The 25,410-nt window shown below is 43.0% G+C and overlaps 1 protein-coding gene across 3 annotated transcripts in view; it reads left to right on the forward strand.

Annotated features, from left to right (window-relative positions):
* Positions 1-271: 271 nt before the first annotated feature.
* CLTC (clathrin heavy chain) overlaps positions 272-25,410 on the forward strand; it is a 35,468-nt gene continuing 10,329 nt past the window's right edge. The window contains exons 1-21 of one of the 3 annotated variants that reach the window (XM_075032917.1): positions 272-595; positions 10,534-10,741; positions 12,898-13,166; positions 13,514-13,675; positions 14,481-14,594; positions 15,001-15,174; positions 16,040-16,237; positions 16,893-17,093; positions 17,671-17,823; positions 18,133-18,255; positions 18,527-18,664; positions 18,790-18,954; positions 19,075-19,255; positions 20,355-20,518; positions 22,231-22,356; positions 22,934-23,076; positions 23,483-23,717; positions 24,064-24,186; positions 24,283-24,428; positions 24,595-24,778; positions 25,119-25,311. In XM_075032917.1, coding sequence (XP_074889018.1) covers positions 554-595; positions 10,534-10,741; positions 12,898-13,166; positions 13,514-13,675; positions 14,481-14,594; positions 15,001-15,174; positions 16,040-16,237; positions 16,893-17,093; positions 17,671-17,823; positions 18,133-18,255; positions 18,527-18,664; positions 18,790-18,954; positions 19,075-19,255; positions 20,355-20,518; positions 22,231-22,356; positions 22,934-23,076; positions 23,483-23,717; positions 24,064-24,186; positions 24,283-24,428; positions 24,595-24,778; positions 25,119-25,311 — 3,442 coding nt within the window. In that variant the 5' untranslated portion in view covers positions 272-553. Of the gene's footprint in view, positions 596-10,028; positions 10,439-10,533; positions 10,742-12,897; positions 13,167-13,513; positions 13,676-14,480; positions 14,595-15,000; positions 15,175-16,039; positions 16,238-16,892; positions 17,094-17,670; positions 17,824-18,132; positions 18,256-18,526; positions 18,665-18,789; positions 18,955-19,074; positions 19,256-20,354; positions 20,519-22,230; positions 22,357-22,933; positions 23,077-23,482; positions 23,718-24,063; positions 24,187-24,282; positions 24,429-24,594; positions 24,779-25,118; positions 25,312-25,410 lie in introns of those variants that run through there. The other 2 variants (XM_075032918.1, XM_075032919.1) reach the window with 2 other exon arrangements.

Raw genomic sequence — 25,410 nt, forward strand, 5'->3', positions numbered from 1 at the left:
AAGCAGCGATCGCGTCCCTGACCGGGGAGACCCCCCCCGGGACCCTCAGTCGCCAAGGAGCCCCCCCAAAAAAAAGAAGCCCCCCCGGGGGAGTCACCTTGCCCGGCCGTTCTGCCCCCCGCCCACGTGACCCACCGGGGCGACGAGCGCGGAACGGAAGTGACGCAGCCGCACCTCAGTCGCATGATGTGGCAAAAAAAAAAAAAAAAAAGGCCGGGGAGGGAGGAGTGATGAGTCTCGAAATAGTCCCTTCCGGTGGAGGATCCCTCCGCCGTTCCCATTGGTTGCGCGGCGTGCGTGTCACTCCGCTCGGCGGGGGATCCTTCCGCCCGGCCGGCGCTGTTAAGGCCGGTCCCGGCAGGTGAGGGCAGGTCTCTTCCTGCCGCGGCGGTATCCTTCCGCCGGCGGGGGCAGCTTCCGGATCGTCCGCGGCTCTTCCCCGCTCTCTGGCCCGTTCCGCCATTGCGGTCCCGCTTCCCCGCGCCGCCCGGACCCCGCTGAGGTGTGACTCCGGTCCGGCCTCGGACTGGAGCCCCAGCCCGCCGCCGCCGCCATGGCCCAGATCCTGCCGATTCGTTTCCAGGAGCATCTCCAGGTGGGCGCGAAGTGGGCCGGGCCGGGCTGAGGGAGCGGGTGCTGAGGCGGGCCGGGCCGGGAGAGCGGGTGCTGAGGCGGGCCGGGCCGCGCCGCTCCCTCAGGCGGAGGAGCCGCCCCGGGGGGGGTCGGTGCCTGGGCGAGAGGCCTCCGGGCCCGTCTTGAGGGGCCGTGGAGCGGCCCGGGTCCCTCCGGTGGCGGGATGGCCGCCCTCCCGCAAAGCCTTACCGGCGTCTAAGCCCGGGCAGCGCCTGCCCGCCGCGGGTTGCCCACCGTGTCTTCCCGAAGGGCACCTTCCAGCGGGCCCGGAGCTGAGGGGAAGGGCTGGGGAGCCGCCGGGGCTTCTCCGCGTCCTGGGGAGGAGGCGAAAGGCCGAGGTACCGGGTATCCAGCCCTTGGCCGGTCCCCGCCTCGCCTTCCCCGGTGCGGGTGGTGGGGTGTCTGTGGTGCCGGTGGGTGTAGGCGAGGCTGGCGGCGAGCCCACGCTAGCACCTGCGGGGAGGCGGGAGGGGAGAGGGCGGGTGGTTCCTCTTTGCTTCCCGGGAGAGAGTCGGTCTCCTCCGGGGCAGCGGGAGTGGGAAATCCCGCTTCGGTGTGGGATCTGCAAGGGATGGGGGGGCGGAGGGGGTGAATTGATGAGGAGGCCAAATTGTCTCCGTGTATCGCTTAATTTTTTATTTTTTTTTTTAACGAGGCTAAGACTTCTTATAACTGTAAGGACACACGAAGTGATTTTGTTGATGTTCTGACTTGTAATGTCATCTTCTGTGAAGAAAAACCACATATTGCAGCGAAATGTGAAAGCTACTGCGGGCTTCCCTGCAGTACAGCTGTGGCAGTGCAGGCACAGAAGTGCCAGGTCTACACTTTCTGGTGTCTACTGGTCTCTGACAAATTCTAGGTTTGGGTATCATTAAACCATAACTGGATGCTAATAGATTATTCCCAAGTGATGCTCTTTAGTTTCTTTAAGGTGGCTTTATAAAGGCACTAGCAACAAATTTTAAAATTGCTCTGCTGCAGGAATGCAAGGTTACCTTCTCAAATAAGCATGTGCCTTTAAAGTCTCTCAGTGAAGCTGGAGCTGGAGTACAGGGAGGGGTCTGGAAGTGGTAACACAATTGTGCAATGTGTACTTCCTATTTGACTAGTCTATAGGGCGAAGTACTACGAGCCATGCTTCTCATCCTGAGTTGCTGTAGCTGTGATGGTGTTAAGCTTGGCTTCACTACTGAGGAGTATTTTTTGAGGAGAACTTGTATAATAAAAGTGACATTGATGTACCTGGGCAGGGTCTTCTGGCTTCTAGCAACCTGTCTGTAGCCCTGCATCTGTGTGTAGTTTGTGCTTAGCTAACTGGGACTGTGGTGGGCACTAACCCACCTAGTGATGGATTTGCATGATTTGTAGTGACTTTTTTTCTAACCCAAATGGAAAGAATTTAATTTCTAAACACCTTGTTAAAAGAACAATTGCAAAATACTTGTTTTGCTGTGTAAATTACTGCTGTCCATAGTTTTATGTTTAGATTTAAAAAAAACCTACCATAATTGGTTTTTATCTAGCTAGCTAACTGTTGAGCACTGGATAACTTTACTTCAATATCAGTTTAAAACCAGCTAGAACTCATAGCTTAGGTGTAGCCCTGGACTCTTCCTTAGTGAGCAGCACTGACAGGAGAATCTCATGAGTTGGCCAGAGCTTCAACTCTGAGCAAGTGTTCTCTCCTGGTAGTGGCATAGCCTAGAACTGGGTATTGAGCAGGTTCTGTATACTCAGGTGAAACTCATCCCTCTGGGTAGCCCAGCTCTTAATAAAGTATTGTGGAAATGCATCTATGATACATTATTTAAGATACAAACTTTGCATGTGACCCACTACCAGGTCTCTAATGACATGAGTACTATTACATAACGAAACTCATCAGCCTCTCTCCAGAAGTGCTGATAGGTGTCAGGCCAGCACTGTTGTGGAACATGACTGTTCTGACTAAAGAGTGATTTATCTGTTTATTTTATTTTTTTTTTTCCCTGTTCCTATTTAATGTAGACCATTGGCTTAACTGGTATCTTTTACAACTGCATATGTGAGCTGCTCTTTGTGAGGCTGGGTGTCCAGCTTTCTGAACCTACATGCGTGTGGCTCTTGCCCGTAACACTTCAGTTTGCTGTGCCTACTGAACTTCCTCATTTTATTTCATTGAAAAAATTCAGAGGAACTTGAATTCGCGGAGGTACTGTTTTTGTGCTGAATCTTCTGACTTGCTGTTGGAGCAAATTTTGAGAGCGGAAACATTGGTATTGCTACATTTTTGCTATCCAGAACTGCTTTAGCGTATTCCAGGCTGTTCACAGGAGGTCCTCATGGACTCCATACAATTTCTTGAACTGTGCCTGACCTACATTGTTTAGGAAACTTGTGGTACAGGTGTTGTGCAACACTTGCAAGTTTGTAGCTGATGCTTAACGAAAGACAAGGTACCCAACTGGAGCCTTATTCATAAAAAGGCAGATGATGGATATGAATGAGAAAGTTCTTGTGAGGCTATTATTGAAAGTTGCTTTTAATTAATCTAGAAGACTGGCAGTCAGAAATATGTGTGGTATGATGCTCGTTCTCCCTGGATCCACCACTACAGGTCAGAAAACGGTCAAGTAACTGTCTGTACAAACCTTGTCCTGATCTTCAGCTTCAGTCCAGTTGCACTCCATATTGCACTACTCCAGGCACGCTGGCATTATCTGTTGCTGTCAGCATCTTGGCTAGGTGATATGGGAATGAAGAGTTAAAGGCTCCAGAAGCCCTGCGCTGTTGTGCTCCTGGATGTCTTTGTCTCTTGGGTACGCAGTACAGCATGCTTTGTACCCACAATTTGAGCTAAAGATCTAGTTTGGGCAAGTAAGATGTGGCAAGTAGTTAGCTTACTAGGGTTAAGTAAGCTTTCTGGATAGTTCCTAAGTGAAGTCTAAAAAAAAAAAAAAGTGTGGTCAGGCTTCAGGTTTTGTTTGTTTGAGTCCCATTACCTAGCTCTGAAGTCTCAGTAGTCACAAATATGTAGGAGGTTATCTGTGTATTGTCTATTGTAGATGCCTGCCTTGCCACAAAAAAAAAAAATCAACAACACACTGTGGAGAAACTTTCTCCTTGGGAGTTTCCAAGGAGAAAGTTGATTCCTGTGCTAGCAAAACTACTGGACTTGTTATAAAACTTCATAGTGCTGCCTGCTTTTTTTTTAAGTAGCCATGAGGAAGCAGTGCAGTGGGCATGTAGTGGGACATCAGAGTTCAGTATGTCAAATGATTGCAAATCTGGTTGCTCGTATTCAGGTTTTAGGGATTCCGTAAGTTGGTTCCTCTGTGTACTTGAGGGTGCAAACAAAACACAACTGCCTACTGTGGTAGGTGTATGGAGCTTTTCTAAGATTACATGTTCCTGATGAATGAGAAGGAAACAGACAAGTTAGCAGGTGATGAACTGTGATTGCCATTTAATTTAGCTACACTACCCTGAAATACATAAAAATTGAACTTGGACCAGGTGCACCGCTGTACTGGCGTGACTTAAGGCATTAATAAATACTCTTCTGAACCTAAATATATTTTAAAAAAAATTAAATTATCCTGTAGACTTGGCTAGACAGTACAGAAAACTGTCAGCTCATGCTGTGTGCTTGGTGCTGAGACAGAACTACTCTTTTAAACTAGGAAAAGGGTTCTTGTATCTGTTGGTCATCAGTGGAGCAAACCTGAATGGCGGCTGTGCTGTTCTAGGGCTGCGGTACTTGGATGGCTCTCAGAATCATAGCTAGCTGTGCCAAAGAGCTAACTGAATAAAACTGGACAGCCGAGTCATCGTATAATAAAACTTACAAATTTACTACTTCATTCTAAGAATGACAAACAACTAAATGCTTCCGTGTATTGTGCTGGCAGTGAGACAGTTTAATATATCCTGAAACACTAAATCTCTGCTATGAAAGCATTAATTTGAAGCAGTTAAGTCTTTTGTTGTTATTTTAAATCAGGAATTAGACAGGGCTGCTGTGCCTAATGCTGTTTTTTGGGGGGGGGGGGGGCTGTGTCTTGCCCCCTGCTTCTTAGTGGATCTGAATTCCTAAAATCAGTGAGCTTGGAGTATTCTTACAGTGGGAAAATCTGTAACAAATAACGCTGTGAAAAATCTAGATGACCTGAAGAGTGTGTGTGCGTCCACTAATTGGATAGGAACAATTAGTTAAGCAGTTCATAAGCTATTCCTCTTGGCCTGTCCCTTGCAGCAGGTACTGAAGTAAACAGGCCTGCTTGTCTTGGTGGCACTACTCGTTAGCACTTCACGCTGGGACTGTGGTGACTTAACCAAAGATAAGTAATGGCAACCAGTGGTTCTGAACTCCAGTTTCAGCAGGTACAGTATCAGCTGTGGCTTGTAACCAAAATAGTCACACAGCATGCCTGTGGCTGCTGAGACCGGATGGCTACCTCAGCCTATTGAGGGTGAAGCAGAAAATAGGAAGGATATAGAAATAGAAGAGCTCTTGAATGTTATAGAGGTCTCTTATCTGTTGGAAACATAACTTCCTAGCCTGTCACAAACTGTAAGTCTTACCTTGCGCTGCTAAGCGTGAAGTACTCTGGAGCCATTGACTGGCTGTGGGACTCCTGTGTTACAGAACTGCAGTCAGCAACGCTAACAGATCAGCACAGATATGCATGGCCTTGCAATAGAGCTAATGTGACTCACTGCACATCAAGGAGCTCCGTGCTGCTCAAAAGACTGGGAATATTTCTGTTAACTGGCATTTCCCAGCTACGTGATTTCTAGCTGCATGTAGATAAGGAGTCTCTGGGCAGAGACTAAGCAGCTGCTTGTGGCTACAAGAACAGTGGTTATATCCTGTCGAGGTGAAATGCGTACTCAGCAGTTCCGCGCCCTTCCTTGTAGGCAAGGAGAAATTATTTGACAGCTAAGCAAACTGTCACAAGAAAGCAAATGTTCCAGGAAGGGGTCAACAAAGAGACTCTTGTCAGCAGTTTTACCATTCAGTTTTTCAAACATGCATGTAATATGACAACTTCTCTGGGTGAGTTACCAGAACTGTACTTGAATTACCTTCCAGTGAAAAAATAATTTTACTAATCAGACTTTCACTTGCCATGTTACAAAGATTCATCTCTCAATGCTGTTCAGATGAATGTTGTCATAATATTCGATGGTTCAGTACAGCCTGCAATTGACTGAAGTATCCAACCTCAAGTTAGAGGAGTCCTTCAAGGCAGCATCTTTGCTGAACAGGAGTTGCTGCTGTCTCTGGCAACCTGTTTCATGGTTCCACTCTAATGAAGCAGATACTTCACAGGACACTTTCTTCTCAACATGCTTTCAGGAGACTGGTATAATGCAACTTTCCAACAAATGTTGGTGTAAAATGATTTGAACTGTAAATTGGTTGCCCAAGCACAGCTACCAAGTTCTGCTTTAATAGCTGCTTGAAAGCCAAGGAAGTGTTTTTTTGTAGTATAATGTAGGAGTATCTTATGATTCCTTCTTTTTTCCCCAAGTCTTTTAAACTTGTTTATGAATTGATGTAAGGTAGTGGATCTAAATGAGTGCAATATTAAACACTTGGGTTTTTTTCCTCTATGGTAAGAGAAAGGGTAGAAAATCTGCCATAAGTGCCATATTCTTAGTTGTAGTGCAAACTCAGGAGTTCGTACATGGAATAGTATTGAAATTTTCATAATAAATGCCTCCAAAGAAATATCTCTTGTCATGTTTCCTAATAGTAATCTTAGTCTCTGTTTACTTTGCTTAGCTTTATAAACACTCCTGCCTTGCTCACCTGAACTTTAGCCTGCTTGGGGAAGCAAATAACCTATAGTCCAGGGAAAGATCAGTACTTTCAAGAGTTGTGTTGCAGTGGGTTAGCCCTGGCTGGATGCCAGCTGCCCACCAAAGCCATTCTATCACACACACACACACCGGCCTCAGCTGGACAGGGGAGAGAAAAATGTAACAAAGGGCTCTTGGGTCGAGATAAGGACAGGGACAGATCACTCAACCAATTACTGTCATGGGCAAAACAGACTCAACTTGGGGAAAACTAACTTAATTTATTGCCTATCAACCAGAGTAGGGTAATGAGAAATAAAACCAAATCTCAAAACACCTTCCCTCTACCCCTCCTTTCTTCCCGGGCACAACTTCACTCCCGGATTCTCTACCTACCCACCCAAGCAGCGTAGGGGGACAGGGAATGGGGGTTACAGTCAGTTCATCACACATTGTCTCTGCCGCTTCATCCTCTTCAGGGGCAGGACTCATCATGCTCTTCCCCTGCTCCAGTGTGGAGTCCCTCCCACAGGAGACAGTCCTTCACAAACTTTTCCAACGTGGGTCCTTCCTACAGGCTGCAGTTCTTCACGAACTGCTCCAGCATGGGTCCCTTCCCTGGGCTGCAGTCCTTCAGGACCACACTGCTCCAGCATGGGTTCCCCATGGGGTCACAAGTGCTGCCAGAAAACCTGCTCCGTGGGCTCCTTTCTCCACAGATCTGCAGGTCCTGCCAGGAGCCTGCTCCAGCACGGGCTTCCCATGGCGTCACAGCCTCCTTCGGGCACCCACCTGCTCCGGCGTGGGGTCCTCCACGGGCTGCAGGTGGAGATCTGCTCCACCGTGGACCTCCCTGGGCTGCAGGGGGACAGCCTGCCTCACCATGGTCTTCCCCTCAGGCTGCAGGGGAATCTCTGCTCCGGTGCCTGGAGCATCTCCTCCCCCTTCTTCACTGACCTTGGTGTCTGCAGGGTTGTTTCTCTTACATGTTCTCACTCCTGTCTCCAGCTGCTGTTTCTCTGCCCCCTGCAACTTTTTTTCCTTCTCAAATATGTTATCACAAAGGCACTACCACTATCACTGATTAGCTTGGCCTTGGCCAGTGGCGGGTCGGTCTTGGAGCTGGCTGGTATTGGCTCTGTTGGACATAGGGGAAGCTTCCAGCAGCTTCTCACAGAAGCCACCCCTGTAACCCTCTCCTGCTACCAAAACCTTGCCACACAAACCCGATACATCTCTGCATCAGGTCTGAGTGCAGCCAAGAAGTTACCATTAGCCTTACTGACTGGGCAAAGCAAGTACCACTCTTGGCTGGTGATGCTCTTGTGTAATCAAATGCAGAGATTGTCATGGTTAGAGTCATCTTCCTGTTTTCGTGCTTGAAGCAGACTTGGTTCATGCACTTGGATCTGTTGAGATTAAAAGATGAAATGTTAGCAGAAAGTGCTTGTATACTTAAAGACCTCACTAATGGTCACGCCTCCATCAAAAAGCTTCTTCAAGCTTTCTTCAGAGCTCCAGTGCCAATCGACTAAATCTTTTCAAAGGAATATCTAGTCTTTGAAAATGGCCTCAAGTTTAAAAAGGACCGCATCTTACACTACTAACTATGGCTGGATGCCTCAGAGGTGATGCCTAGCAGATGGCAGTTTGATCATGATTAAGATAAATCTGTCTTGCAATATCTAAGCAACTTTGATTCAGTGGCTAAGTCCAGGCCTCCCGAAGAGGTCTGCCATCTGCTAGGACTTGGTTTGTTCTGTCAACAATGTTTGAGTGTAGTGCTGTGAGTTACTGCCAGGCGGAGTACTTGGCACTCAAACTACCCTCCTCTACCAAACTAACAAGGAAATGGATTGCTTGATAAATGATTTTGCACTTGTTAAGCTTGCAGCCCTAGCAAAAGGAAATGCAACATCATAGTAAGTCTCTCCAGCTCTACTAGATGAAACTCTTACATCTTCAAACCATCTCTGCCTGCAGGGGTGTGACTGGGTTGCATATAGCCCTGCCTAGCTGATGTAAAAATACCAGAGTTTTGGGCCTAGAGAATACTACCCAAATAAAGGTGTGAAAGGGAGAATTGAACTTAAATCTGAAATCTCCTAAGCGAATCCATGTTGCTAAAGAATGTGTGGTTGGATTCTGTGGTGCTGGACCTCAAACGCTGACTTAAACCTGAGTAACAGAGTTCTGACCTGTCAAGGAGGTAGGATTTGATTTTTATAGCTGTAGCATTAAGACAGTTTTCTCTTGGGAGAGCTGATAAAACACTTATCTTTCACCTGAAAGTTTCCTGGCTTTATTGTCAGGTGGATGGATGTAAAGGGAGCTGTCTCTGAATGAAACTGTTCACTGTGTGGCATCGCAGGAAGTGTAGATATTCTGCCTTGGAAGAACAGCTTCAGCTAGTCAGTCATGGTAACTAGCTTGATGCCTAGCTTCAAGAATTACATTTAAATCTGTTCTGCTTGTAGTCTTATCTCTCGTGAAATCTTTTGAAGAAGAAAAGCTGGGTAGACCTTAAGTTTACCAAAAGATCAGTGTTAACTCTCTGTCAACTAGTTATGAAATGAGCCCTTAAACATTAAAAAGCCTGAACATGTTTTTGGTTTTGTTCAAACCTGACTGAAGAGCTTCAAACGGTGAAGTCCTCTCTTGAAAGAGTCCTCTCACGGTAACTTCAATGAAATAGTGTCCTTTAGGACAAAGGACTTAAATGCAGAGTGCCCAGAGAACCATGCATGAAGTCTGAATCATCTGCGAGAAAGGCTCTCCTTCAGCAGACCCAAGCAGCTAAAACTGACTTGGTTTTGAGTCTCAACCTTAAACTGTACCAAGATCTGTCTGTCTTGATTCACTGGGTTATATAAATAGTCCATTGACGTGCCTTTTGTGAAGCTTGTTCTGTTAACTTGGTGTGCCGTAGCTTAGATGTTACTCGCGTGCATTGCCTGAAAGCTGGGGCGAAGGGGAAGTATAGTAAAACACCCTCTTTATCACAAGCTGCAAGTAGGCAGGAACAGAGCAGCTGAGGCGTGGTCATCTCAGAGCTTGTACAGAGCACAGCTGATAAGAGCTTACTGTTTTGCTTCAAACTAGTACAATAATACTAAAAAGGCTTTGAAGGTCTAGCCCTTCTTGGGAGTCCTTGGGCTTGAAGTTCAAACAGTCTCCCAGAAAGAAAAATATCTGAAGTATTAGAAGTGATAATTCCTTTAACGGTAGAAAACTGGTCTTGAGTTTTTTAAGGTATATCCACCCACAAGCTGGGTATCTGTATGTGAGGTGAACTAACCATTCTGCATTTCAGCCGTTAAAAATGGAATAAACTTTGCTTCACTACTGACATCCTAACACACCAGCCTGTTGCAAATGCAATGAAGTGGTATTAATTAAACTGTGTTTTGTTGCAAGCCATACTAGAAACATAATTTGAGGGTATGCATTTAAAGGTTTACAGAAGTAGACTGTGGCTCAGCAGAAAAGGAGGTGATTTATTGATATCTTCCATGTTAAATATGGCTGTGGATGAGCCATGTCTGATTTCAGTAGTGTCCATCTCGAATGTGTTAGCTCTGCCTGCTGGGTGGTATACAGCCTTGCTGCTAGACAGGACTAGGCTAATTGCTAGACAGGTAGCTTTTTTTAACTCTACAAGGATAAAGATAAAGCTCAGACACCTCACATGTGATGCTAAGCTTGAAATAGCGATAGCTGCCAAGCTCAGTGGAATGAGTTAGGGCTCTGGAAGCAAAGCTGGTGAGAGTGAGTACTGAAGCTGCAACTCTAGCAGAGCTACCAGGAGCAGGCAAGTTCATCGTGCCTTAAACTGTACGAGGGGCTCAAAAGTTGTTTTCAAAACAGTAAGTTGTAAATGGACCTTGAAGACAAGATACCAAGCACCTGAGTGCTGCAGGGCTTCTTCAGGAAGCCTGCGGGGTTTAATTGAAGATGGGCAAGAATTTGCGTGCCATGCCATTTTTGGGTAGCGTGGTTGTATTGTCACAAAAAGGTAGGTGAAGCCTAGTATCTCTTGCGACTTTCACAAAAGCTGTTCATGGCTATACCGAGGTAGTAACTTAATGCTACACCTTTTTTCTCTTCCAGCTCCAAAATCTGGGCATCAACCCAGCAAACATTGGCTTCAGCACTCTGACAATGGAGTCTGACAAATTCATCTGCATAAGAGAGAAAGTAGGAGAACAGGCTCAAGTGGTGATCATTGACATGAATGACCCCAGCAACCCTATTCGAAGACCAATTTCAGCTGACAGTGCTATCATGAACCCCGCCAGTAAAGTAATTGCGTTAAAAGGTATGGAAGTCCTGATAAAGAAATGTTTGAAATGGATGGACAGCTTTCTGTAAGACTAGTTTATGACAGACTTAAGTCTCTCAGGCAATTTATGTGGGAGAATCCCTTACCAATTTTCCACAGCTTAATGGGAGCTTAAGTTTAATGCATTTTCAGTTCTTCTGAAGGTAGCTGGGCAGTAAACTTCAGTTGAGGCTTCCTGCTCTTTGCTGATCATTAGGATGATTTTTTTGCTTCAGTCAGAATGCTTATAGAATGCTCCCTTCCGAGCAAGGAGAGCTGGAAGGAAAGTGTAGGCTTTAAGATACTTCTGGAGCCTCAAGCCTGGAATCATATTAGAGGGAAGTGAGACTTGATCTTCTAAGCGTATAAGGTCTGTCAAGTAAGCCTCTCTTTACAGAGAGGAAAACTAAGACTGGGGAGGAGGGGAAATATTCCGGAAGGCCTTAGTCTGGCCTTGCTGGAAGAGGCCAGCGCACAAGTTTGTGCGTGTTTATTATATCAGTCAGTGATAAGAAGGGTAAAACTATGCAGGGCAGATTTGTGTGGTGAATAAAGCACAAGGTCAGCTAGCTTGGTATCTCTGGCAATACAGAAAACAAGCATTCCTCTGGAGTTTCCAGAAGTGTCGATCTCTTTCCCCAAGACGCCCAAGAAGCCTTAAATATTGTCACTCCAGAAATGCATGTATTGCTAATGGAAAGATTTATATGTATTCAATGTTATCTAAGTTTGTCTTTAATACTGTGCTACTGTTTTGTCACAACTTTAATGCTTTCTTGTGTGTGCAGATGGTGAGTTATTTCAATTGACTGTACTAGTTCCTGTCGTGTCTTATGAAAAGGAAAAGCAGAATGAAATGGCTCAGATCTATGGTGCACATGGCTGAACAGTGGTGTTTAAGCAACTGAAAGCTTAAAATTCAGAGGTTTTTCATGCCTTCCCAAACAAGTGAATCCTTAAGATTCAGAAAATTAATCCACTTGAGAACTTGAAGTATACTTAAACTATTGGGGTCTTGATATTAAGCTTTTTATAAACAGGACTGACCCTTTCAACTTATGTCTAGATTTTGCCTCATGCTATGCAAGGCATATTAAGTAGGATACATGTTACCTGAATGTCATCTCCCTTGACTCTAAAGCTCCAGCTGTACTAGATATGGAAACAAACTGCTAGCCTGCAGCCTGAGTAACCCTATTAGACAGTCTTCTCCAAGCTCTGGAGAAACTCCTGACTCTGCACGTTCTGTCAATAGCTGAACTAATGGTGGCTTCAAACTAAACTAATCCTTGGTCAGTGAAGGCACTTGCCCATATGGCACTGTGACTTTATCAAGCTGAGTTACTGTTAGTAACTATAGTAGATATTCTGACCTGCACCTAGTTTCCCATGATCTCTTACATTCCTCTTGGGCTACACTAGCATGGGCTTAAATAGCTGTCTCCTAAAACTAGTAGAAGTTGGTCAGAACCTTCCTTATCTTCTCAACAGGAAGAAATAATTTCTTATATGCCACTGCATTGTAAAAACTGGTAGAAATGACTGCAGGTGGCTGTTCAGGATGTATGTATGCACCATTCTATGTAATTCAGAGAACTTTTTCCTCTTACCTACCTTCTAGAGCTTGTGTTGGTCACTAGATTCCCTTCCTTGCACAGTTTCTGTTAGTCTGGTTTGCAACCAGTAGCTGTGTGTCCCATTAGTGCAACCTAAGGGTTTTGGTTAATGAATTACGAAAGCCTCTGCCAACTTGACTGTTGCATGTTGCGCTTTTTTTATACTTAAAACAGATGTGGACATAGTTTCTAATGACACCGGCATAGCTCTCATCACAACTTTCAAGATACTCAGCATTATTGTAACCTAGTTTTGATGTATGTGAAGTATCGTACAATTGAAGCTCTTGTCTCCTACCAAGTTGTTTTCCACATCTGTTTGGTAGCTCAGTAGTGGCAAATTGGTAAAATTAGCCCTAGGAATGTGGTCTGGTTAAAAGTAATAGCTGATCACTGAAGATACTGCCAGTATATAACAGCATTTTCTTGAAGGAAGTCATAAGGGTTTAATATCATAGTGCAGCTCTTCTACTTTTAACCAGTGCTTGAAGTAACAAGTGGAAACTGTAACATGGCAAACACTGTTGTGTTTTCTAGCTGGGAAAACGCTTCAAATATTTAACATTGAAATGAAGAGCAAAATGAAGGCTCATACAATGACAGATGATGTCACCTTCTGGAAGTGGATCTCTCTGAATACTGTTGCCCTTGTAACGGATAATGCAGTCTACCACTGGAGTATGGAGGGGGAGTCCCAGCCTGTGAAAATGTTTGATCGCCATTCTAGTCTTGCTGGCTGCCAGATCATCAACTACCGTACTGATGCTAAGCAGAAATGGCTACTGCTAACAGGCATATCTGCACAGGTACTTTACCACTAGGGAGGCCTGCCATGGAAAACGCAGAGCTTGTCTTGTTTCCTCCTCCTGTAGGAGCAGGACTGATATGTTTGTTTTCTTTCCTAAAACATTGTTGGGAATGTAAATGCTTGTCTTGATCTTCAAATAACAAACTTAAGTGTTACTGAAAATATTACAATAATGGTATAAACACTAGTACAAGGTTAAGAGTCTTAAGTGATGCCTTTGTAAGAGAATGGTACCTCATGGCATGGTACTTCAGCTTGATAGGACAACATATTTACTAACACTAACTTAAATGAAATTACTGGCTGAGTTCCTGTAATTCCTGACTCCTGTTCTGTCTTGTCTAGCAAAATCGTGTTGTGGGAGCAATGCAGCTATATTCTGTAGATAGAAAAGTGTCACAACCAATTGAGGGACACGCAGCTAGCTTTGCGCAGTTCAAGATGGAAGGAAATGCTGAAGAATCCACTCTCTTTTGTTTTGCAGTAAGAGGGCAAGCTGGGGGTAAGGTAAGACTTGGTTCTAAATATGCTGTAATCTTTAGTGACTCACCCTGGTTATCTGCTTCCAGGAAACCAAATGGTTTAATGCACAAAGTTGCCTTTAGGAAAAAAAGTGAAGGACTATGTGTCAACCTGGATGCTATATATCCATGTATGTGAAAACTGGTGCATACAGAGCTTCACAGCAGGGACTACCTGATGTAGCAGGAGTCTGTTTTGAGTCATGAAGTAAGGTGGCATGTCATAACCAGCCTAATTAGCTGCTTGAAACATGTGACTCTCAGCTTCGCAGGCTAAGCTTAAGGGAAAAGCTGTTGTAATCTTTCTTTGATGCTGATCCCCAGTATCAGGCTTAACTTACTTCCAAAATATTGGATACAAAAAATTGAACGCTAGAGTTACAAGGCTAACTAGTTGTCTAATACTAACACTGGAATTATGTGAGCTACTTTGTGACAGCTAAAACAAGGTAAAACCAACGCTAGATTCAGAGAAACATCTTCAGAAATGTCTCTAAAATGTTAACCAACTTGAAAGAGTGTGTATAGTGACCTAATTGAATCCTTAAACTTCTAAGTAGCTAGAGGTAACTAAAGATTATGCTTAACTGTTTCCCTCACCTATGGTACATAAATACGGTATGCCACATGTTTAGCCAGTGAAAATATTTAGGAAGACTGACTTAGTTTATCTCTGCATAAGCTTGGGATTAAGGCTCAGCAGCAAAAGAATTGCTGTATCTTTATTGTTGAATCTATTGTCACAGAAATTAAATACAACAACTAACAGACTAATCTTATCTATTGCGCAGTTACATATCATTGAAGTTGGCACACCACCCACTGGGAATCAGCCATTTCCGAAGAAAGCAGTGGATGTCTTCTTTCCTCCTGAAGCACAAAATGACTTTCCTGTTGCCATGCAGGTATGACAGCTGCAAACAAGAGCATAAGAACGAGTCTGTAGCTTCTCTTGGTGGATGTGACACTGTAACAGGGCACTGGAAGCCAGGTGGTCAATATATTGACCTGAGGCTTGGCACTAAACTGTTGTGATTTCTGCCTCTGCTTCAGTGGTGTTAAAGGAAAGGTGGAGACTGAAGGAGCATTCAAAGGCAGCATGTTCCTGTTTATGGAAGAAATATCCATGTATATTTAACTTGTCTTTCAAGCTCTTAAAACACCATTCTACTGTGATAGTACTCAAGTATTAAGTAAAAATATAACAGCACTTCTAGTTCTCTTGAAATGGCATAGCTATCTGCTGATTATTAAAAGCACTTACTTGCTTTATCCAATATCAAATTTGATTAATCTATTCCTGTTTTGCAGATCAGTGACAAGCACGATGTGGTGTTTCTCATAACAAAATATGGCTATATCCACTTGTATGACCTGGAAACTGGCACTTGTATCTACATGAACAGAATCAGTGGAGAGACTATATTTGTTACTGCACAGCATGAAGCAACAGCTGGAATTATTGGAGTAAACAGAAAGGGACAAGTAAGGAAGCTTTGCCCGGAAACCACTTGTTTAGCTAATCCCACTGGCCCTTAATGATACACTGTAGTGTTCATATCAATGTCTAAAGGTTTACGTATATTAACAAGACAGAATAGTAGAATGAGGAATATGGTAGTATTGGATAGTTGAACAGGAGTGCAGCTTGTCTGACTTCTAGTTTCTTCTACAGCTCAAGTCCTAGTTGCATAATTTGGAGGGTTTTGTAATGGCAGTCAGTGGATCTAAACACTGTCTTACTGTTGAGGATGGAACTAGTGTATACCTCTCTTTTTGGGGGCAGATTGTATCCCCTTGCAGAGCATATGCTAATGGAAGTCTTAAATATGTTAACTTTGAACTCTGTTGAGAATATCTGGTGTCTGATAGTGTTCTGAGCCTTAAAGAAAATCTGCTACTGTATCTCCATACACATCTAACTTAACTAGTTTAAACTAGTCTGCTAACATTGTACAGCTATGCCTTTAGACTGAATTGATTTCAAATGTTGCTTGTTGAGCATGGGTAATACAGAGCAGAAGTCTTGTTCCTAGTTTATCCTCCACGATTGGTTACTTAAGACACTGAATACAGGTTAAAGAAAGCTAGTACTTACATCTCTGTATTTCTGACCTCTGTCAATACCTCAGTTTAAACTGACTGTTAATCATCTGCCTTGATGCAGTCATTGGATGGTAGAGGTTCTTTCTAACTGGAGCTCTGTTTCTTAAATAGAATGACACAACTCTGCAGTTACCAAGGGATGAAAAAACTTTCCATGTATGCTATTGCTTTCCTCGTAGAGGCTAGCTTAGCCTTTGGCTTACTTATATTTGGACTAACTGGAAGTTTTCCTTGATTTCTTCAGGTGCTCTCAGTGTGTGTGGAAGAAGAGAATATTATTCCCTATATCACAAATGTGCTGCAGAATCCTGACCTAGCTTTACGAATGGCTGTCCGCAACAACCTGGCAGGTGCTGAGGAACTCTTTGCCAGAAAATTCAATGCACTGTTTGCACAAGGGAACTATTCGGAGGCAGCAAAAGTGGCAGCTAATGCCCCAAAGGTAATAGACTGGTATTCAGAACAGTAGTGAACTCTACCGGCTTACACTGCTTGCTTCAGGAAAGCTTGCTGAATTTCATAAGTAACAAGATGAGAATCTTGTTACTGCTCCTGTCCTAATGTAGTACTAGACATACCTGTGAAGAACCTGTGCACAATGTGCTGAGAGTATTGATTGTATACTGGAAGATCTTAAAGCTTGTATGAAGCCCACAGAGGGGGAGAGGAATAAATGATGAAGTAATGGCTATAAGGCTTAATGTTTCTGGTACTTATCTTTTCCAATGATTAAAAAATTTTCCATGAAAAGACAGCCTCTAGCTGGGGCTGCACCTGGAAAGAAGATAAAAAGGGCAGACTAAGAGACTAAATTCAAATGAGAGGAACTTGCTTGCAAGGAAAAGGGTGTCTTAATTCTGTAGGACAGTCCTCTGAACTTAAATCTGCATTGCTACTGATAGGCTACTATTGCACATCTTCTGTCAAAACATCTCAAAGGGAATATCTGAGCTGATGTTATACTGCTGCTGACTTATTCCGGGCTGGCAAAACATAATGTTGCTGTGGCAAGCATTTCTAACTTCAGCTTTCTGGAGAAAATCTTGCCAAGCCACAATAGCAGAAGAGAAAACTAAAGTGCATCTTATTTCTGGCAGGGAATCCTGCGTACTCCAGACACCATACGCCGGTTCCAGAGTGTTCCAGCTCAGCCAGGACAGACTTCCCCTTTACTACAGTACTTTGGCATTCTGCTTGACCAAGGGCAGCTGAATAAGTACGAGTCGCTGGAACTCTGCAGACCAGTGCTTCAGCAGGGACGCAAACAGCTCTTGGAAAAATGGTTAAAAGAAGATAAGGTAATGGAGGCAGAGGGACATAACTGCTTGACAGCCTCCCCTCCTTCCCAGGAAAACTCAATGGGGCAACTCATCAATGTGCTAGTGTGATCAAACAGTTGAGCAGTAGGTGTTCACTCTACCTGTAACTATGACCCATATTATTGCAAGAGAATTGATCAAATACTCCAAGAGCTTCACTCATTCCACTTAAAATTACAGCAGAGTCACCTTGGTGTGGAAAAGCTCCTGAGCTGCTGCCTTTTTTTCCCAAACCACTTCAGGCTTCTTTGGATACTCACTTGCATATACTTTGAGCTGTGATTATGTTTCTGTAATTAGCTGAAGAAACATGCTGATACAATGTATCATCTAATTCTTTTTATCTCTATGAATGCATTTCTGACTCCTGTAGAACAGCATAAGAAACAGAGCCCATTAGATCACTGCTGAAAGAGTCAGATAATGCTATCAAGCTGGGCCTTAATTTTTTTTTTTTAAGAGAAATCCAAAAGGAAGACAAATGAGGAAGAAGGTAGTAATGCATTTCAGCAGGGCACTGTCAGGGTGGGCTGACTGTATTTCTGTCTTGAAACAGCTGGAGTGCTCAGAGGAGCTGGGAGACCTTGTGAAATCTGTAGATCCTACACTAGCACTTAGTGTCTATCTGAGAGCCAACGTTCCAAACAAAGTCATCCAGTGTTTTGCTGAAACAGGACAAGTCCAGAAGATTGTTTTGTATGCGAAGAAGGTGAGAGGAAATTAAATTGCCAAAGCTGTCCTGTGTTTAAGAATAACCAGTGTATGTTCCAATGCAGCTAAAAGTAATTGTGGGGGGAATCTGAGAGCCTGTGTAGTACCTACTTTGGCCTAAGGTTTTGTTATGAATAATTACTGCTAGACTTCTTACATGTATCCTTTCCTACTTCCCTATGTAGCCTCTTCCAAATGAGGAAATCCTAACTGGGTTGTGTAAGCTACTGACAGTAGCTTTTACTGAGCTCTGTATTGAACAAGGCGTGTGCTCTCGCTGAGTTATTACTTTTCATTATCTATTCAGGTTGGATATACTCCAGACTGGATTTTTTTGCTGAGGAATGTAATGAGAATCAGCCCTGATCAAGGACAGCAGTTTGCACAAATGCTTGTTCAAGATGAAGAGCCTCTTGCAGACATAACACAAGTAAGTAACTTTATTGCTATGAAATGTTAACTTCAAGGCCTTAAAATTGGTAAGAGGAGCCTTACTCTTACCGTCAGAGACAGATTTTTGAGCAACAAGTTTGGATTTACCTTTCTGGGACAATGCTGTTTCTTTCCTAGTTTTAAGAACACTAAATGGCAGCTTAGTGCAGTGCCATAAAAAACAGTTTAGCTTTGGAAGCTGCACTTGATGTTATTTTGTTTAAATATACTTCCAGTTTCTAATCAAAAGCCTAAATCTTCATTTGCAGATTGTGGATGTCTTTATGGAGTATAATTTAATTCAGCAATGTACAGCCTTCTTGCTGGATGCACTGAAGAATAATCGTCCCTCAGAAGGTCCCCTGCAAACACGTTTACTTGAGATGAACCTCATGCATGCACCTCAGGTATGCTTTTCAGAGTTATTGGATTAGGCTTTTCTGTAGCTAGACTAGCCACTGCATTGTGGTCCATATCAAATGCTAGTGATAGTGTTTAGGAACTAAATGAAACTTTTCAATATTCCTTCTAGGTTGCAGATGCTATCCTGGGAAACCAAATGTTTACTCATTATGACCGCGCTCACATAGCTCAGCTGTGTGAGAAAGCTGGCTTGCTACAGAGAGCACTTGAACACTTCACAGACTTGTATGACATCAAGCGTGCAGTAGTTCACACTCATCTTCTCAATCCTGAGGTATGAGATCAAATATCCTGAATCTAGCAAAAGCCAGGCCATTAATAATTGCTTTCAACATTTGACTTCAGAGTGTGGAATGTTCTAATTTGATCTAAAATGGCATATGTGTCTTTGCAGTGGTTAGTGAATTATTTCGGTTCCTTATCGGTAGAAGACTCTCTGGAGTGTCTGCGTGCTATGTTGTCTGCTAACATTCGTCAGAACCTGCAGATCTGTGTGCAGGTAGCTTCAAAATACCATGAACAGCTGTCAACACAGTCACTTATTGAGCTGTTTGAGTCTTTCAAGAGCTTTGAAGGTAAGTTTGTGCACTTGTCTCTAGCAAAAGGAGCTAGTGCTTACCTCATCATATGTGTGTGTATGAAGGACTGTCTCTGCTGAAATCTAGAAAGCCATATTGAACTTAAGTACCTAGGCCTCAAAAGTGTTTTAAAACCTGACCTAAACCTTAAAGTTTCCCTGTTAAGGGGGGCACCCACATTCAGTGTTGCGTAGTTCGGTTTTCTGAAATCCTACCAAAAACCTTGGAGCTGTGGACAGCCTTAAAAGTTAACCAAAGAAGCTGCTGGCCTTTTTCCTCTGTCCAAAATGGTCGTCTTAAATTTGTGTAGCCTTTGGTTTCGGGCTTTTATACTTCTCAACAAGATGAGCTGTGTATAGTCTAGTCAGCATGGTGGTATGTCGGTGCTCAAATCTCTGCAGATGTGTGGCTGAACAGCACCTTGCTAAGCTTTAAAGAAAACCTTAAAGACTGAGAACCCAACATAATCTTGGACTCTTGGAATTTGGAGAAAGTTTAGTGGAATAAGATGCTATTGTAGACAGGTTTCTTGTATAGGCAGCCTATGTGTTTTTTTCCAAAACCCACATGAATCTTTCTTGACTAAGTGACTTGGCAGTCACTTGTCTAAAGCAGTCAAGTAGTATATGGCATCAGCTTTAAGTGAACTTTGGCTGTGGGTCCTAGCAAGCAGCTTTTGCACTGTGTGTTTGTTTTAGTGAAAGGTGTGATGATAGCTTTTGGTCACAACTAGTTCTGATTTTCTAAACTCTTCCTTGCCTCCTGTCTAGGGTTTGTATGGAAGGCACATGCTGGATGTTTTAACAAAGCTGACCTATGGCAGTTGATGATAATACATCAGTATTTATCAAAGTTACATATAACACACTAGTCTGTGTAATTCATGGGGAGGAACAACAGGCTCATCTCAGCTAGGACAACCTGCTCTTAATAAAACAATTACAATGCTTGAATCTTTTTTACAGTTCTTTGTAACTTCTGCAGTAGTCAGATTCAAGTTTTCATGTAATTGTAACTTGGAAGGCTTGCTTAAAAGCTAATATTGATCCAACTCAAGTGCTTTAGCAGAATAACATGTTGACTGTTTTCCCTCAAGGTTTGTTTTATTTCCTGGGCTCTATTGTAAACTTCAGCCAGGATCCAGATGTGCACTTCAAGTATATTCAAGCTGCGTGCAAGACAGGGCAAATTAAAGAAGTGGAAAGAATCTGCAGGGAAAGTAACTGCTATGATCCAGAACGTGTTAAAAACTTCCTCAAGGTAATGTTTGGGTAGCACTGGACTGTCTTGGTCTGTTTGGGGTTCTGATAAAACACGGTGTGTGTCACTGCTGAGATGAGTTAGCTCTGTGAAAATACAGATGAGTTGTAACCTTTGCACTTAAGAATCCATCTGTCCTCTTAAACCAGAGGTATCTTAGCATGTTGGCAGTACCTCCTAATAGAGCCTGAGCCTGGAACAGTATCTCAAAAATGGAGAATCTGTCATATCAGTTCCTCACTTCTCTTAGTAAGGTTAACCTGGCTTGAACTTTTAGCCTGTAATAATAGCACCAGCTCATCTAGAACTTGTTGCAGACATCTGCTATAAAGTAGGAAACAGCTAACTTGAAGGTTGAGGGCAACCATAATGCCAAATGAGTTCAAAACTTAATGCTTATTTACAGTGTCATCAGCTTCAACTGAGTAGCTACAGAAACAACAAATGAATAGTGTCAATTAATTCCATAAATGCTTTCAGAGTTCAGGGTTGATGTGTCTCAAGTCATTTTACTTGTACACACTTACTGAAATTTTAGCCAGGTGAACAGCAGTTTATCTCTGCTAGGATGTGCCAGTCTGTAAGTACACATGCTAACTGACTTACTGCTAGGATTCAGAGTGTTGCTGAAACATTTCTGAAGAGTGGAAAAAGATGGTGTGCTCAAAGTTCAGATTCTGTAGCCTGTTGTTAGTGCTGAGCTTATTGACAAATGTAACACTGCTAGAAATACCTGAGAAAGTGTGGGAGGGAAAAACTTTTATCTGGGAACATTTCCTGCCTTCATGTTTGTTGGTTACATAGCATAGTCTTAGATTTCGCTGATCATATCTGAAGATGGCAAAACTCTTCAAATGAGAATTCTATAAAAATAACCTGGTGTCATCAAGGTGTAAGGTATGTAAATTGATCAAGCCACCTAAGATATGTTATCAAGCTGTCAAATTCCTGATGAAAGCTATTGTTTTTTGTGCTGTTCCATGTCTGGAATGTGCAGGACATGTACCAGGTAAATCTCCCAGTACAGGCCTCCCTGTGTAAAGTCCTTAAGTGTAATTTATATGTAGGATTATATTCTGGGATGTGCATGTTCGAATAAGTGATCTGAAATATGCATCCGGAATACTGTCTGCCACATAGACTAAGCTTCTGTACTGTAATCGTCGTAATCTTATGCTGAAAGTTGGAATGCTTTTAGATAACTAATCTGATTAGCAATTTAAGTAGTACTGCTACTAGCTTGATTCTTACTGTTCTCTAAATCCAGAGTTAGAAGGTATCATAAGACACATGGTACTTGAAGTCAGTTCTGTATATAAGTTTATGAACCACAACTTAATCTAGTCTTGGTTAAATTCATTTTGAAATCCCAGAGTGCTAATCCTGCACACCAAACACCAGTGGCAACTAAAAATGGTATCTATAGCTTAGGCTTGTAATAGTTGTATTGTGTTGTAACACTTTGTAGACTCTGCCATGCAAAGGGGCAGGGTTAAACTTCAGAAAGCTTCTTGCTGTAGGCCCTGAAGTGGGTGTGAGTACCCCTACTTGCTACATGTTGCAAGCAATTAGTTGAACAATAAGCTGTCACTATTTGGTTGACTGTTGAATTTTGGCTTTCCAAATTCAGCTGCTTTAACAGTTTAAGTGACTGTATTTGTCTGCTTAAGCCCCAGAACAAAACCAAATTACTAAAGCTCTTCTCTTTATAGGAAGCTAAACTCACTGACCAGTTGCCACTCATCATTGTATGTGATCGCTTTGACTTTGTCCACGACTTGGTGCTGTATTTGTATAGAAATAATCTCCAAAAATATATTGAGATTTATGTACAGAAGGTAAGTTACAATTTGTCACTTGGCTTTAATGAGTCAAACAGATCAATCTTTCTAGTATTACATGCAACTATAGGCATTATGTTTGTAACTATTCTGCAAAGAGCCTCATACTTGAGACTGACACTTAAGTACCTATTAGCGGCCTCCAGTAAGTTAGCCCTTATGGGAGTCACATCTCATATTCTTCAGTGAAGCTGAGCAGTAACCCCTGCTAAGGTGTATCTTGCAGGAGGAAGGCTTCGTAGAGTAACTTAGGAATTCTTAGGGTAGTTTTAACTTCCAGTATTTTAGGGGATGGGGAAGTTCTCCTTTATACTTCCTCCAGGGACAAACTGGGTTGCTCAGGAGCTCTTTCTATGGGGACTGAGCATTAGTGAGCCACTGAACTGTGGTGTGAACCCCTGTTGACTGAAGAATTGACTTGCAAGCTTGTCCAGAACCTTAGGAAGCTGGGGGTAAAGGCAGGAAGATGAGGTCAATCTTAACAAGCAGCCTTCATGTGTACTTCTAGGGATAAAAGTATTGACTGCCTATGCTGCATGACAACACATTGACTTCTTTAAATGATCCTGTTTAGGTGAATCCAAGCCGTCTGCCTGTTGTTATTGGGGGACTGCTTGATGTGGATTGCTCTGAAGATGTGATAAAGAACCTTATCCTTGTAGTGAGAGGTCAATTTTCGACTGATGAGCTTGTCGCAGAGGTTGAGAAAAGAAACAGGTATTAAACTTCTATGAGTCTTTTACCACTGCCAGACTGTTAATGGTTGTACTGCTCATCCATCAGTACGTGTCCTCATTACATAGCTAAAGCTGGTACTGACATAAAGGAGCTGCCATTGGGTGAACAAGCAGCAAAAGTCTGCTTTAATTCTTGGCTGATGTGGGGATCCCCCTTAAGCAGCTTCCAGATAATGATTCTTGGGCATGTGATGTTCTTCGTAGTGTCAGAAAGTTATACCATTATAATAATGAACCAGAATGCAGGTCAAGATGGAACACTATAACTCTGGTTTAGTTACTGAGTCTATCCTATGCTGAAGTTGACTTCTATAGTGAAGAAACTGTGCAAGTAGATACTTGCTTATTCACTCAACCTCTCTAATGTGAAAACTGCTTCGTTCTAGGCTGAAACTGCTTCTGCCCTGGCTGGAAGCAAGAATTCACGAGGGTTGTGAGGAGCCTGCGACTCACAACGCACTGGCCAAAATATACATTGATAGTAACAACAACCCAGAAAGATTCCTGCGTGAGAATCCTTATTATGACAGTCGCGTTGTTGGCAAGTACTGTGAGAAGAGGGACCCTCACCTGGCCTGCGTGGCTTATGAGCGTGGACAGTGTGATTTGGAACTTATTAATGTACGTATGCCAAGGCAGCTGACTCATGGGTTAAGTTCTAACCTGAGTATCGTGGGATAGATATTCGGGTTTATGACTGACAAAAGCACTTACTTCATAAAAAGTATTAAGCTAGGAACTGCTCACTTCTAATAGAATGGGTAGCTATTTAATCTCCCTGTGCAACTTAATGAGAAATGTGGGACTCCCCTGGACATCCTAGAATGGGAAGCTGATGGAAGTATCAAAGCCTGAGATTTCTAGTGTGCATCTCAGGCAGGCTTAGTTAATGTTGCAGTAAATTATCTCATCCACTGTAGGCTCAAGAGCTGTGACCTCACTCTGAATTAACTTTGCCTTTCACTAGGTGTGCAATGAGAACTCCCTTTTCAAAAGTCTTTCCCGCTACTTAGTTCGTCGTAAAGACCCTGAACTGTGGGCCAGCGTACTACTGGAAAGCAACCCTTACAGAAGACCACTGATTGACCAGGTAAAACTGACAAAACATTAAAAGCCTTTGCTGTCCTAACTTGACTTGCTGGTACCTGACATAACTGATTTGTCAATGGCTCGACTCTGCCTACAGGTTGTACAGACTGCACTGTCAGAGACACAGGACCCTGAGGAAGTCTCTGTTACTGTGAAGGCCTTCATGACTGCAGATCTTCCTAATGAGCTTATTGAACTGCTGGAGAAAATAGTTCTTGATAACTCTGTGTTCAGTGAGCACAGGTGTGTAAAGTCAAAACTAAGTCATAGGAAACTTGAAGTTATACCTGGTGCAGGTGCCAAATTGCTGTAATGTAGAACAGCAAATAAACTAATACCCTCTGCAGAGGGGAGAATGAATTTCCTGATCATTACTTGCTATGTACTAATATTTTCTTCCTCTATTTAGGAATCTGCAGAACCTTCTCATTCTCACAGCAATTAAGGCTGATCGCACCCGTGTCATGGAATACATCAATCGCCTGGATAACTATGATGCTCCAGACATAGCCAATATAGCTATCAGCAATGAGCTTTTTGAGGAGGCATTTGCTATCTTCAGAAAGTTTGATGTCAACACATCAGCTGTACAGGTATCTTAAAATCTCACTCTGTAATAACTCTTTGTGACGTGTATCCTCACACCAGGACTTTGCTTTAGCTTGTGACTTCAGTACTTAACACCAATTAGCAAAGTGACCAAAGCTGCTCAGTGTCTTGTCTTATGAAGTAGAACAAATGTTGGGTATTGAACCCTCTAGTAAGTGAAACTTCGTAAGCCTAAAATCACTCATGCTGCATGTGTTGTATAGAGTAGTCCCTATTTTAAAAGCAACTGTGGATCCATTGAAGAACTAACATAAACAAAACAGCTCAGTGTCTGTACAACTAACCTTTATAGATAGTGGCTGATCATGGTAACCCTTTCTTTAGGTATTAATAGAGCACATTGGAAACCTGGATCGTGCATATGAATTTGCTGAACGCTGTAATGAGCCTGCTGTGTGGAGTCAGCTGGCTAAAGCACAGCTTCAGAAGGGGATGGTAAAGGAAGCGATTGACTCGTATATTAAAGCAGATGATCCTTCCTCATACATGGAAGTTGTTCAAGCTGCCAATGCCAGTGGTATGATTAAGTTTTATTTAAATCTTTCCTGTTGATGTTGTTCAGTTCTTTTGAGTGGTCTGTTGCTCAAACTGCAGTTCTGTCAAACCTATATCTTGA

Source organism: Buteo buteo, chromosome 7 (genome assembly GCF_964188355.1).
Source record: "Buteo buteo chromosome 7, bButBut1.hap1.1, whole genome shotgun sequence".
In the NCBI taxonomy this organism is placed as follows: Eukaryota; Metazoa; Chordata; class Aves; order Accipitriformes; family Accipitridae; genus Buteo; species Buteo buteo.